Raw genomic sequence first — 13,325 nt, forward strand, 5'->3', positions numbered from 1 at the left:
CCTAAATGGGCTCAAAGAATTATATTGGACCAGTTCCATCCAGCACACAGTATCTTTGGCCCACTACCATCGGAAGAAGGTATAGGAACATCAAAATCAGGACTGCCTGACTGGGAAATAGCTTCTCCCCACAGGCTATAAGATTGATGAATAGTATTCTACAACAAAGTAAATCATCACAAAATATTTATATAGTTATTTTACGATTATTGTGTGTGTGTGTGTGTGTGTGTGTGTGTGTGTGTGTGTGTGTGTGTGTGTGTGTGTGTGTACCATTGTCCAAAGAAACTCTGTTTCATCTGGTTGTATCTGTAGAGTCAAATGATAATGAACTTGAACTTGAAAGAACAACAGGAGAAAAGCCAAAATTGTCAGACGTGGGAACATTTACCTGGATTTGGCATAAGTGGTAGCGGCGTGGTGATCCTGTGCAAAAAGTGCCGTTTTTACTTTGTGAAATTATACGTCTGCAAAAAATAAAATAAAAGTGTTTTGACAAACATACTGTGAACCTGCTTTACATTTCCCATCTAACTTTAGGACTCAGAGGATACTTAGTATTGAAAGGATTAAGTGCGCCAGCATCTCACAAATGAGTTTATGCTCCAAGTTGCTGCAAAAAGAGCTATTCTACATTCCATGTGACGATACAAATCACCCTCACAATAATGTGCAAGGACAACCGCAAATGATTCTTAGTTACTGCTCATTCCGACTCTCTCTTGGGATAGTGGTGTGAGGAACCCTAGAACCATGGTTTTCATCACATTTAAAGAGGAGCAAAAACCAAACTGCTGAAGGAACTCAACAAGTCAGGCAGCATCCAGGCAGGGAACGGGACAGTTGACATTTCAAGTCGACCTTTCATTTGAACTCAAAGAGTCAAGGGGAGGTAGCAGGTATAAAGAGGGTAAGGGGGGGGGGGGGGGGCGGTGGGGGGGGGGCAAAGAGATGGATGGAGGCGAGGAGGAGTTAACTTGCAGATTGAGGCATGTGGTAGAGGGAAGGAAGGAGATAGCATCAGAGGCTGAGGTGATAAACAGGGACAATAAAAGGCTACAGATTATGCAGCCTGATAAGACGGATGAAGAGCCAAACAAGAAAAGGTAGGCAGATGGAAGGTGGGGGGGGGGGGGTAGGTAAGAAAGGAATACTTGAACTTAAAAGAGCGACAGGAGAAAAGTGGGCGAAATGTGTGGTTGGTGAAGGATGATTTCTGCAGTCTGCATGCTGGGTAATGACTGGAAGTGATGGGGTGGCCTGTTGTTTCTTGATGGGGTGCGCAAGAGTTGTCTGAAAGCTGTCATCTGGCTTCAGCAAGGTAGACGTCAGAAATCTTTGTCTGGGGATTTCATAATGAGGATGGGATTGGTGTGGAGAGTGGACCATTCCAAGAGGGGTGAGATTGGAATGGGTGAGCAGAGTGGGGAAGGATGATTTCTGCAGTCTCTTGTGTCAAACCATTAAGCAGTACATTCCAAGACTCAGTCCCAAGACCAACTGAATGAATCCAATCAAGAAAAGTATAATTTGAGGAAGCTGCAAGGGGTGATGTGTCAATGTGCCTGCTCCCCTTCTTCTTGCCACATTGTCACAGATCCAGAGGACGCTACTGAAAGAACCTTGGGCAGTTGCTGGCCTAGAGATAGAAGGAGTAAGTCTTTAATGCAATAGTAATTAATTAATTTACTTTATCATGGAGAATGTAAACTTTCTGAGTATTGTTGAAAATGAAAGGGAATGGAGTATATCACATACTTGCGTCGTACCTTGAAATTCGTAAACTGGTTACCTGGAATCAATTGGCAAACCAATTGTTAAAAAATACTCAGCATCTTGGCTGCCTTCAAAACTAAATATTTGGATCAGTTCAGATTAGTGGCTACTCCCCAAATATGTTGATCAGCTGTCTGACAAAGACAATGTGATTAAATTACCAAGAAGTGGTTAAATTGTCTCACTGCAGACCAAGCACTTGGGGGGCACAAAGGTAATCTGAAATATCATCCAGATCTTTTGGCACATGATCACAGATTACTTCATGACCCAAGGAATTACTAATGGAGCAGAGTGTTGTGCAGCCATTAGCCAAAGCCCACATTGTGATGGAGGGGAAATCATTAATGCAGCAGCAGAAACTGCTCAAGTCTTGGACACAGCCCCAAAACTCCTGCACACGACCTGGCCCATCCATCTTCCCTTCAGCTTGGCACAACTCCAGTGAGTGAAGAGCATTCCTCCCAATTTCTTGGAATGATTTGGAGTCGGCTTTCCTGATCCCACTAACCCAAATGTTGTCTTAATATCGTGGAATTAGTTTGATACCGGAATTCAACTTGCTTGTCCATGTCCAACCATCTGACTTGAATCCAAGTGGTTCTGCTGATATCTAACAGAGCTCCTGCCCAGATTACTGGTAAACACACGGCATGGATAAGTAGGGTGATGAGTCCCATGACAATGCTAGAATTCAGGAACTTCCTGAGGAGAATATCTCCTATATGATATTATGGTAATTAACCCCTCCTACCCCCAAGTTTTCTGATCAAGTACCATAGTACAATGAGGCCATCCCAGGGTGTTGAGGGGCCAGATGGTGAAATTTAAGAATTGTCAAAAGTAAGCATGTCTGTTTGAAATCACCTCTCATCTGCTAAACATCAAATATCCAAGTGACTAAATGTGTTTGAAAGAAAAACAATGCAAGGAGCAATTAAGCTGCCAGAGAACATCAACACACACAATTTCTTGAAAGCTAGACCTGCAGAAAAGACAAAAGCGATCAGATGTGAAGATAATTCTGTTAAAATGATTTCATCAGCGTGCTCAGATTTATTAAAACTACTCGATAATCTAACAATAAAAGCAAAATGTAAAATACAGGACATCCATTATGTACATCATGCAATTCAGAACAAAATGTTATTCTTCCAGGAACAGTTGTTTTCATTGTGCTGTTAATTCAGAGAAAAGCCTAATCCTGTGTCAGGGCCCTGGAGCTCACTTTAAAGCACCTGACAGGAACATGAACAATTTAGTTGAACTTTGGTCTGTATAGTTTGTGCCTTGGTTTCTTTCAATTGGTCACAATCCAACAATGCTTTATTTTAAAGACCCCAATACAATTAGTTCTTCTTGCTGCTCCTAGCCCCACTCCTAACCTCAATGCCCATACTTTCATAAATCACAACCAGCTTCTTGTGCCACCTTTTTAACTACCATCTTGCATTCCAGCTTCCTCACCAACAACCCCCTACATTGCCCTTAGCACTTCCCTAATCCAATTGATTCTCCTTGCTATTTCTACACCTCCTCCAAAACCCAACAAAACAGTAAGTTACACACCTCGGAGCCATCTTCAAAACCCATACACCCCAAACTCTCTAAAACTCTTCTTTCAACTCAAAACTCTGTTAATTATCCTGTTAACATAAATACAGGAATGTTAAACAAAACTTGTTAAGAATACTTGCAGAAAACCCCTTTTCACCAAGCCAGAGATAATATGACAAATAAGACTAACCCTTTCCACCTCCCTGTGTCTTCTTCAAACCCCCAGCACCTTTCTGTGCAACCTTGAAACCCCACTGCCAAAAACCTCTCTGTATGTCCTTCCAGTCCCCAACACCCTCTGGGCACCCTTCAAACCCCCAACACTTCTCCATGCATCCTTCAAATGCCCAATATCTCTCTGGGCACCCTTTAAACCTTTCTTGCCTTTACACCACCGTCTCACCAACTCAGTTCTTCTTGCTGCTTTTAGAACATCACTTACCAACCACCTTTCCCCCTCACCATTAACTTTCCCCTATCTTCACAATCTTTAGCACAGCACTTTAGCATCTTAATCAACACCATGTCCATTTTAACAACCATTCTGCCAGCCCATCCTGCTCCCACCCTAGAACATCCCTGAACAGCAAGCAGATGATCGTCTTGGCCTGAACAGCTCATCTCACTCTAGAACTATTCCTGTCTGCAACACTGTGATTGCAATAAAGTGAGAACAGGCATAATATATCACCTTTTGGGATGTACATTATGGATGATCTATTATGCATTTTAGGCATAATTAAGGACTTCTGAAGCTGAGTTTGCACATAACAAGTTAGTACAAGTGAAATGAATCACCTGTTAATCTCTTCATTATGGTTGTGAGGCACGAGAAAAACGGAAGACCAATCCATGAACTACTAAATGAGCAATCTGTAGACATTGGCTTGATTTTCTCCTGGTACTTGGACATGAATATAGGTGTGCTTCTTTTGCCATGATGTTTCCAGAACTAATAGTTTAAAGATGTCATCCAGAGGAAGGTGAATACTTCAAGAACTGGGAAAAAGGCTTGCCAGTAATAACAGCGGCAACATAGCCTGATGTTTGGTTTGCCCTCTCAAAGCAGGGTTCTAGTGATCAATGCACGGAAGGAAAGGAATATATAAAAAAAGGGAACAATGTTCATAGCTGGAACCTCTCTGACCACTGCAATGAATTGGCAGAGTGTAATTCCAGCCAAGGCACTGGGCTTCCTTTCCTGATCTATGTTCCAGATATAATTAATCCAATTCAATAACTGTAATCCAATTCACAGACATGTGGAGTGGAGGAACAGCACAGAACCATATAACTATAGCACAGAAACTAACAGTTCGGCCCATCTAATCTGTATCAAATTATTATTCTGCCTAGTTCCAATGACCCGGACCGTAACCCTCCCATTCATGTACCTATCCAATTTTTCTTCAATATTGAAATTGAGCCCGCATTCACCACATCAGCTGGTAGCTCGTTCCACATTCTCACTGCTCTCTGCATGAAGAAGTTACCCTGAATGTTCCCTTTAAACATTTCACCTTTCACCCTTAACCAATGTTCTTGTCTCACTGAACCTCAGTGGAAAAGCTTGCTTGCATTTACTCTATCTACAACACTCATAATTTTGTACACCTCTATCAAATCTCCCCTCATTCTCCAAGGAATGAGGTCCTAATGGTTTAACCTTTCCCAGAATCTCAATTCTTCAAAACCTGGTAATATCCTTGTAAATCTTCTCTGCACTCTTTCAATCTTATTGATATTTGGCCTCAGTAACATCTTATACAACTTGATCATGACATCTCAGCTCTTATACTCATTACTTTGATTTACGAAGACCAACATGCTTAAAGCTCTCTGAATACCAAAGTGGTTGACTTTTAATGCAATGGCAACTCAAGCCTCAACACCAGATCACTGATAGCTGTAGCAGTCGTGGCCTGCAAGTTAGATCACGTTGGGTCCAATACAAATACAGAGCACTGTACTATCAGAGATGCTGACCTTCAGGTTTTCAAGTCTCTAAGGAGAACCTGATTCTGCAACCTCCTGGCCAAAGATGAGGCATCACCAAATGAGCCACTAATGGCATGTCCTTCAAACATATTCTCGTGGCAAAATGAATGTTGGATGGTCACACAGCATTTCGCCCATCTGACTGGGAATGCCGGGACTGAGAATGCCGGGACTGATGCAAGAAATGCATTAGGATCGGAGTTACCAAAAATGCTAACTGCACTTAACAATGCAATAACTTGAATTGCATTGTGTGCAGTCTGCTTTGAGGACTAATTTGAACTGCAAAGGCAGCATGGGATCTGTTCCCCTGAATTTCCAGCGGGAATTTACATGGTTCCCAATCTTTCCTGTACCTTTTAAAACCAGAACGTTGTGTTAATTTTCTTTTTTACAGTGTGAGCAAACTGTGTCAAAATCAAGGCCATATGAGATGAACTGCAAGAGGTGTTAAGTGAGCTACTTACATTTCTGACACAAGTGGCAGGATTTCAATGCCGAAGTTTTATCAGTCAACGTTTAATTGGTAAATTGTCACCAGCATTAATTTGGGATTAAGGAGGAGAGATCATTTCTAAACACTACACTATATAATTTAATGTGATGCTACTCCTGACATTATGTTTGTAATTTCTTTATTTGCCTGTTGCACTGCCTGCTGTGCAAGTTGACCTGCCTGCAAAGCAAGCAAACTGACACTTTTGACTGCATCTTGGAACACTGAGAATAAACAATTCAATGACATCATGGGCAATAAGTCCTGCCAATGCTGGAGCTGGGGATGAGCGACTGGAAGGGGCAGAGAACATCGTAAATCAAGATTTGCACGAAACTAAACATATGTCATATGTAGTTACTGTAGTTACTGTAATGTGGTGTCCTTCTGGTTGTTAGAAGTGTTCTTTAGGGATATGCCTTCAGGAGTCACTAACACAGATGTCGTCTCACAACCTATCAGTATTTCAAGCATATCTCAGTTTAATTCTAGGTATCCAGAAGATAGAGAGAAAAAGCTTTTTTTCTCCCCACTGTAAGGATGTCAAAGAAATGAAGGACAAGGTTTAAGGTGAAAGGTAGAAGGAAACAGAGGGGATCTTCGGGGGAATTTGTTCCACAGAGAATAAATGTGTTTCCTGAAGAGGTGGCAGAGGCAGAGACACGACATTTAGAATGTGAAACATCGCACAGGAACAGGCCCCTTGGCCTACTGTGTATGTCAATCATGATGACTGTTTAGATTAATGCCATCCACCTACAAGTGGTCCACATCATTCTGTTCCTTGCCTGTTCACGTGACTGTCCAAATGCTTTTGAAAAGTTGCTCTCATATCTGCTTCTACACTTTCCTGGCACTCTATGGGGGGGGGGGGGGCGGGGTGGGGGGGAAACTTGCCTTGTAAATCTCCTTTAAACATTCCCCCTCTCACTTTAAACCTCTGCTCTCTTTCCATCCTGGAAAAATGACTAAGTAATTTATATACATCATAATTTTATATACATCTATCAGGTCGCTCTCAACATCTGAAACTCCAACAAAATCAATCCAAGTTTGTCCTTGCCACTAATACTCTGCAATCCAGGTAACATACACCCTCTCCAAAACTTCACAACCTTCCTGCAACGCAGTAACCAGAACTGCGCACAATTTTCCCAATGCAGCCTCACCCAAGATTTATTCCACTGCAACATATTTCTGGCTTTTATATACAAAGTCCCAAATGATGAGGGCATGCAAGCTGTCATTACCACCTTTGCCATTTGCATTACCAGTTTCAAGGAGCTAAGGACTTGCACCCAAGATCAATCTGTGCATCAGTGCTGTTTAAGGGTCTGCCATTTACCATCTACTTTCCTCTTTCATTTGGCACCCACCTCACACCTGATTAAACTTCATGTGTGCCATTTTTCAGCCCAAATTTCTAACTGATCCAACTCCTACTGCATCATTTGATGAACTTCTGTATCATTTGCAAACTTCCAATCAACCCATCACTTCAGAAACATCTCAGCAAAGAACTGCATGAACTTTGCATTAAGTAGAATTAATGGAGGCAGATACAATGGTGGGCCAAAGGACCTGTTTCCATTCTGAAAGATTCCAAGACTTGTATTTAAGCTTGGCGAGCCACTCCAGTCAAACACCCATTTCATAGCTGACCTAAGGTACCAAACTCTTGCCACTGCACACAGTCCCTTTCAAACCTCCTTTTATCTCCATTCAGACATGTGTTGGCTCACGATATTGCTTCCCCAACATTCCAAACTGCACCCTCACCTAGAGCTTATGTCTGATAGTGCTATTGCAAGCATGTGACTTTGCAGGAGGGTATGGGTGAAGGAGAGTGGAGAACTAGCATCAGGGCTGAACAATCCTTCCATGCAACTTGTTATGCATGAAAACTCATGACTTTTGATGCGATCTACTGGTTAAATTAGAGAGACCAACACTAAGCAAAGGTGCAAACTAAGATAACGGAGGGGCAGGAAAGGTTAGCAGAGGAATTGACCAGAAAAAAGTGTTGGAGGGATTTACAGAGAACACTGATGTGCCATTCCTTATGATGCCCAATACCTATAGTAAGGCCAGGAAGAAGAGGGTGTGGTGACCCTGGTGGAGAGGTGATGACTACATGAATGGGAGGGTACACTAGTGATCACTTCAACTGCCCAACACAGCTCAGCACTAGGCTGATGAAGACAGTCTGTGCTGGGACATAGTTAAATCACAATCAGCTGCATTTCAAAGGCACTGCAATAACTCAGTCAGTTGAATGGTTGGTATATTTTGGTTCCGGGGTCCAGCACCAAGAGTTACAGTCATAGAGCTATACAGCACAGAAGCAGGCCCTTTGACCCAACTTGTTCACACTGAGCAAAGCTAGACTCATCTGCCTGGCATTTGGCCCATTTCCTTCTTAGCCTTCTACATCTAAATGTTCATTCTTTAAATCATCCTATAGTTGGTGATCTTGCCTCCAATTCCAAAATAAATCTCTCCATCAATTTATAAGATGCTCTTTAAAACATACCTCTGCGACCCAGTATGTTTTCACCTCTTTTTGTCATGCATTATCAGATTTTATTTGGTAATGCTCCTGTTAGGCACTTTCTGGTATTTCAACACAGAAAGGGTGGTATTTACGAACAAGTTACTGTTTTGTAGGTTAAGAGCTTTCCCTCTAACAGACCAAAACAGAGCATCCTGGGAGGTTGACAGTCAAACACAATGACAAGCGAGGAAATTAACTTTCATCCTTCCTTTTTACAGATGAAAATCACCAGGGTGGGGGGTATCTTTATTATCGAAAGTTGAAAGTGGCCTACCCGCTGTGAGCAAGTCACACTGCGTCAAGAGCTTTTCACTCCGAGGCTGCACTAATGATCTCAAAAGCAACAATTCAAACAAAGCTTCCTTCCTGTGAACTTCAGAATAATTCTTTTTTTTTTATGGGGTGCTGAAAATTGTTTGTGTGCCGAAGCTATTTGATTCAATTTTTGCACGTCTCCAAATTGTTCAGTCCCAAGGAGGTGCGTGCTGTCTTTCAGGAAACAGACTGAAGCCAAAAGTGATTAACCTTTAACCTGATAGACTGAGGGGGGATTTCCTGAAACTTCAAACAATGCTCTGGAAGTTTTGCTGCTGGTTTCCACTTTGTGCCTTCTATCGCAAAAATGAAAAACAATTTGGTCAACTTCAATATTGGGAATTCCTCACAAATCATTTGAAACAAGAGAAAATATAGTTTCCGAATGCTTCTTTTTCAAAATGACAGCTGTTTGAGTACCCTTAACCCATCTTCTGGTTGCTTGCTTTTGCATCAGCAACACTCCAGGCTCCCTCCCACTTTTTTTTAAACCCACGGGTGAATTTAAAAGTTCAGTATTGGTGGTTGGGGTGGGGGTGGGAAATTGTTATAGATCACAAAGCTCAACCTACATCCAGATGAATGTGCCAGTTCCAAGCACTAAATACTGACGAGATATAGCTCCATTCCACACCTCTCTGAGAACTGGGGTGACTATCTCCTTATTCCAATCCTAATTGCCTGCCTCAAATAAGACAGAGGGGAGTAGAGGTGTTATCCTGGTCTTAACAACCATCTGGCAGTGGAAGATCTCATCACTCTTCCTAATTTCTATTTCGTCTGCTTCTGAGATCACCCCCTATGCAACACTGCCTGACAATTTTGAGATGCAAACATTGGACTGGAACCCAGACAGTAGTTGCCAGAGAGGTAGTTGAGTTTCTTTTGTATGGATAGCCATTTGTCCACCTTTCTGCATGTATGCCTACATTATTCTATGCATGTGTGTGAGATGCAAGGGTTCAAAGGGATTATAGAGGATCAGATACTCCCCGTGTACTAATGCACAAAAAAAAATTCAAAGACACCCCACACCCCCAATGGAGGCACTCTTAGAGATACTGCACATGGATGCAGAGAAATCCTTCTCTTCCTGCACTCTGAATGAGTCCAAACTCTTGTCCCTGATGTGCACACCACCAAGCCTCCATCCTCAGTCTCTCTTTTCACTGGGGTAGTTAAATATCAGTCCCCTCCCTAAGAGTCTCTATATGTTAGGCAATGGACATGTCAAATCTGAAGGAAAGTGGATGATGTTGAGGCCTGGAATAGCACTAACATGGAAACACTGAACATTCCCAAGAGGCTAACTACCCGCCGACTTCCTTCCAGGAGACTCTGAGTTTTGCAATTTCACAGGCCTTGCTAGTAAGATGAGAAAGATACAGATTTTCAAATTTTCACCACAGAATCATTGGGTATAAAAATGCATTCCATCTTCTACAAAGCTTTCAAAGAGTTCCGGCAGTTGGTTATGAAGAATAACCGAGAGCAGTATCTTGGGACTGGGGCATGACTTAATGATATGCAGGTGATTCAACCACTGTCTCAGGAGAATGCAGAACATCATAAGCTGATCCTAATGTGGAACGTGTTATCCTACTTAAAATAGAACTGACCACAGTCCAGTGGGTATTTCAGTGGTGACACCCCGAGTTGACAACCGGAAACAGCAACCAAGAAGCCTCGATCAGTCAGAAACTGCTGCTCAGGAAATGGATCTTTCACCCGTTTTTCCAGTGCAACCCATACATGGAAGTGATTTGACCCAGATCATATCAGCATCCATTTCCACTTGAAATACCGACATCTGGGTAACTGGGCCATGCTCAATTACCTTGACAAAGGGCTCAGGCCTGAAACGTTGATTATATATCTTTGCTATATAGAACACTGCATGACCTGTTAAGTTTCTCTAGCAGTTGTGTGTATTGGGGAGGCATGGTTAGCACAGCAATGATCTCAACACTATTACAACACCAGCGACCCAGGTTCAAATCAGCATTGTCTGTATGGAGTTTGTACATTTTCCCCTTGACATGCGTGGGTTTCCTCCGGGTCCTCTGGTTCCCTCCTACCCTTCTTATGGGGGTTGTAGGTTAATTGGTGTATTTGGGGAATACTGACTCATGGGCCAGAAGGACCTGTTACCACACTGTATATCTCTTCTTTGGCTTGGCTTCGCGGACGAAGATTTATGGAGGGGGTAAAAAAGTCCACGTCAGCTGCAGGCTCGTTTGTGGCTGACCAGTCCGATGCGGGACAGGCAGACACGATTGCAGCGGTTGCAAGGGAAAATTGGTTGGTTGGGGTTGGGTGTTGGGTTTTTCCTCCTTTGCCTTTTGTCAGTGAGGTGGGCTCTGCGGTCTTCTTCAAAGGAGGCTGCTGCCCGCCAAACTGTGAGGCGCCAAGATGCACGGTTTGAGGCGTTATCAGCCCACTGGCGGTGGTCAATGTGGCAGGCACCAAGAGATTTCTTTAGGCAGTCCTTGTACCTTTTCTTTGGTGCACCTCTGTCACGGTGGCCAGTGGAGAGCTCGCCATATAATACGATCTTGGGAAGGCGATGGTCCTCCATTCTGGAGACGTGACCCATCCAGCGCAGCTGGATCTTCAGCAGCGTGGACTCGATGCTGTCGACCTCTGCCATCTCGAGTACCTCGACGTTAGGGGTGTGAGCGCTCCAATGGATGTTGAGGATGGAGCGGAGACAACGCTGGTGGAAGCGTTCTAGGAGCCGTAGGTGGTCCCGGTAGAGGACCCATGATTCGGAGCCGAACAGGAGTGTGGGTATGACAACGGCTCTGTATACGCTTATCTTTGTGAGGTTTTTCAGTTGGTTGTTTTTCCAGACTCTTTTGTGTAGTCTTCCAAAGGCGCTATTTGCCTTGGCGAGTCTGTTGTCTATCTCATTGTCGATCCTTGCATCTGATGAAATGGTGCAGCCGAGATAGGTAAACTGGTTGACCGTTTTGAGTTTTGAGTATATCTAAAACAAACTAAAATCACAGCTTTTGTAGACTTTATTATTTAACTCCATGCTTAATTCACCTTGATACAGATGAGATTTGGTTTTTCTTGCATCTATTGTGCACCTGTGATAGTACAGATCTATCACCAATATACATAGTGTATATAGTTACTGTATCTAGACTGTGCTTACAGCGATTGGCTGAGAGCTAAGCCACACCTATTGTCTGGGCCTTAAAGGGTTGTGTCCCTAGCCAGGTCGGATCATTCCAGACTGGTCGACCACCTGTGAAGAGCTCCGGTCTTTTGCTAATAAAAGCCTTGGTTTGGATCAACAAGTCTTTGGTTCTTTCGACGAGCTCTACAATTTTATTAGCAAAAGACCGGAGCTCTTCACAGGTGGCCAACCAGTCCGGAATGATCCGACCTGGCTAGGGACACAACCCTTTAAGGCCCATTTCGGGGTCACGAATGGTGTCGCGGTCTTCCAGCGGGAAATGGACAGGATGGTGGACCAGAACGGGCTAACCGCTACCTTCCCGTATCTGGACAATATCACCATCTGCGGCCACGACATGCAGGACCACAACGCCAACCTAGACAAATTTCTTCAAACTGCCCGTCGGCTGAACCTGACTTACAATTTGGACAAGTGTGTCTTCCGGACCACTCGACTCGCTATTCTAGGTTGTGTGGTGGAGAACGGGATAGTCATGCCAGATCCTGACCGCATGCGACCCCTAATGGACTTACCCCCCCGCCCCCCCCCCCCCACATACCCAGAAAGCTCTCAAACGTTGCCTGGGCCTTTTCTCGTATTACGCCCAATGGGTTCCATACTACGCCGACAAGGCATGTCCTCTTATCAAGACCACCTCCTTTCCCCTCTTGACCGAAGCCACAGCGGCTTTCGATCGAATCAAATCCGACATTGCTGCTGCGACGCTGCACGCGATCGATGAGTCTGTCCCGTTTCAAGTCGAGAGCGATGCATCCGACTTCGCCCTGGCAGCCACCTTGAACCAGGCCGGTTGGCCTGTAGCCTTCTTCTCCAGAACCCTCCAGGGTCCTGAGAGTAGACACTCCTCGATCGAGAAGGAGGCCCAGGCCATAGTTGAAGCGGTGCGTCGTTGGAGACATTACCTCGCTGGGAGGCACTTTACACTGTTGACTGATCAACGCGCGGTCTCCTTCATGTTCAGCAACACCCTGCGTGTTAAGACAAAAAACGACAAAATCGCCAGATGGAGAATCGAACTCTCCACCTTTAACTATGACATCCTGTACCGGCCTGGTAAGCTCAACGACCCACCTGACGCGCTCTCCAGGGGGACGTGCGCCAGCATACAGATGGACAGACTACGGAAACTCCATGAGGAGCTCTGTCATCCAGGGGTCACTCGGTTTGCTCACTTTGTCAAGGCGCGCAACTTACCCTACACAATCGAGGAGATCCGCTCCATGACCCGAGCCTGTGCGGTGTGCGCTGAATGCAAGCCCCACTTCTTCCGTCCGGATAACTCCCACGTTATCAAAGCCACCCGCCCCTTCGAGCGTCTTAGCGTAGACTTTAAGGGGCCCCTACCGTCGACCAACCGTAATACCTACATCCTTACAGCCATCGGCGAGTACTCCCGCTTCCCATTCGCTGTGGCCTGC

The 13,325-nt window shown here is 44.3% G+C and overlaps 1 protein-coding gene across 1 annotated transcript in view; it reads right to left on the reverse strand.

Annotated features, from left to right (window-relative positions):
* The window catches only part of LOC138765299 (ADAMTS-like protein 2), a 184,690-nt gene that overhangs the window by 115,021 nt on the left and 56,344 nt on the right, over positions 1–13,325 (reverse strand). The window contains exon 3 of the mRNA XM_069942343.1: positions 392–467. Within this exon, the coding sequence (XP_069798444.1) occupies positions 392–467 (76 nt within the window). The remainder of the gene's footprint in view (positions 1–391; positions 468–13,325) is intronic.

This window comes from Narcine bancroftii, chromosome 5, assembly GCF_036971445.1.
Source record: "Narcine bancroftii isolate sNarBan1 chromosome 5, sNarBan1.hap1, whole genome shotgun sequence".
NCBI lineage: Eukaryota > Metazoa > Chordata > Chondrichthyes > Torpediniformes > Narcinidae > Narcine > Narcine bancroftii.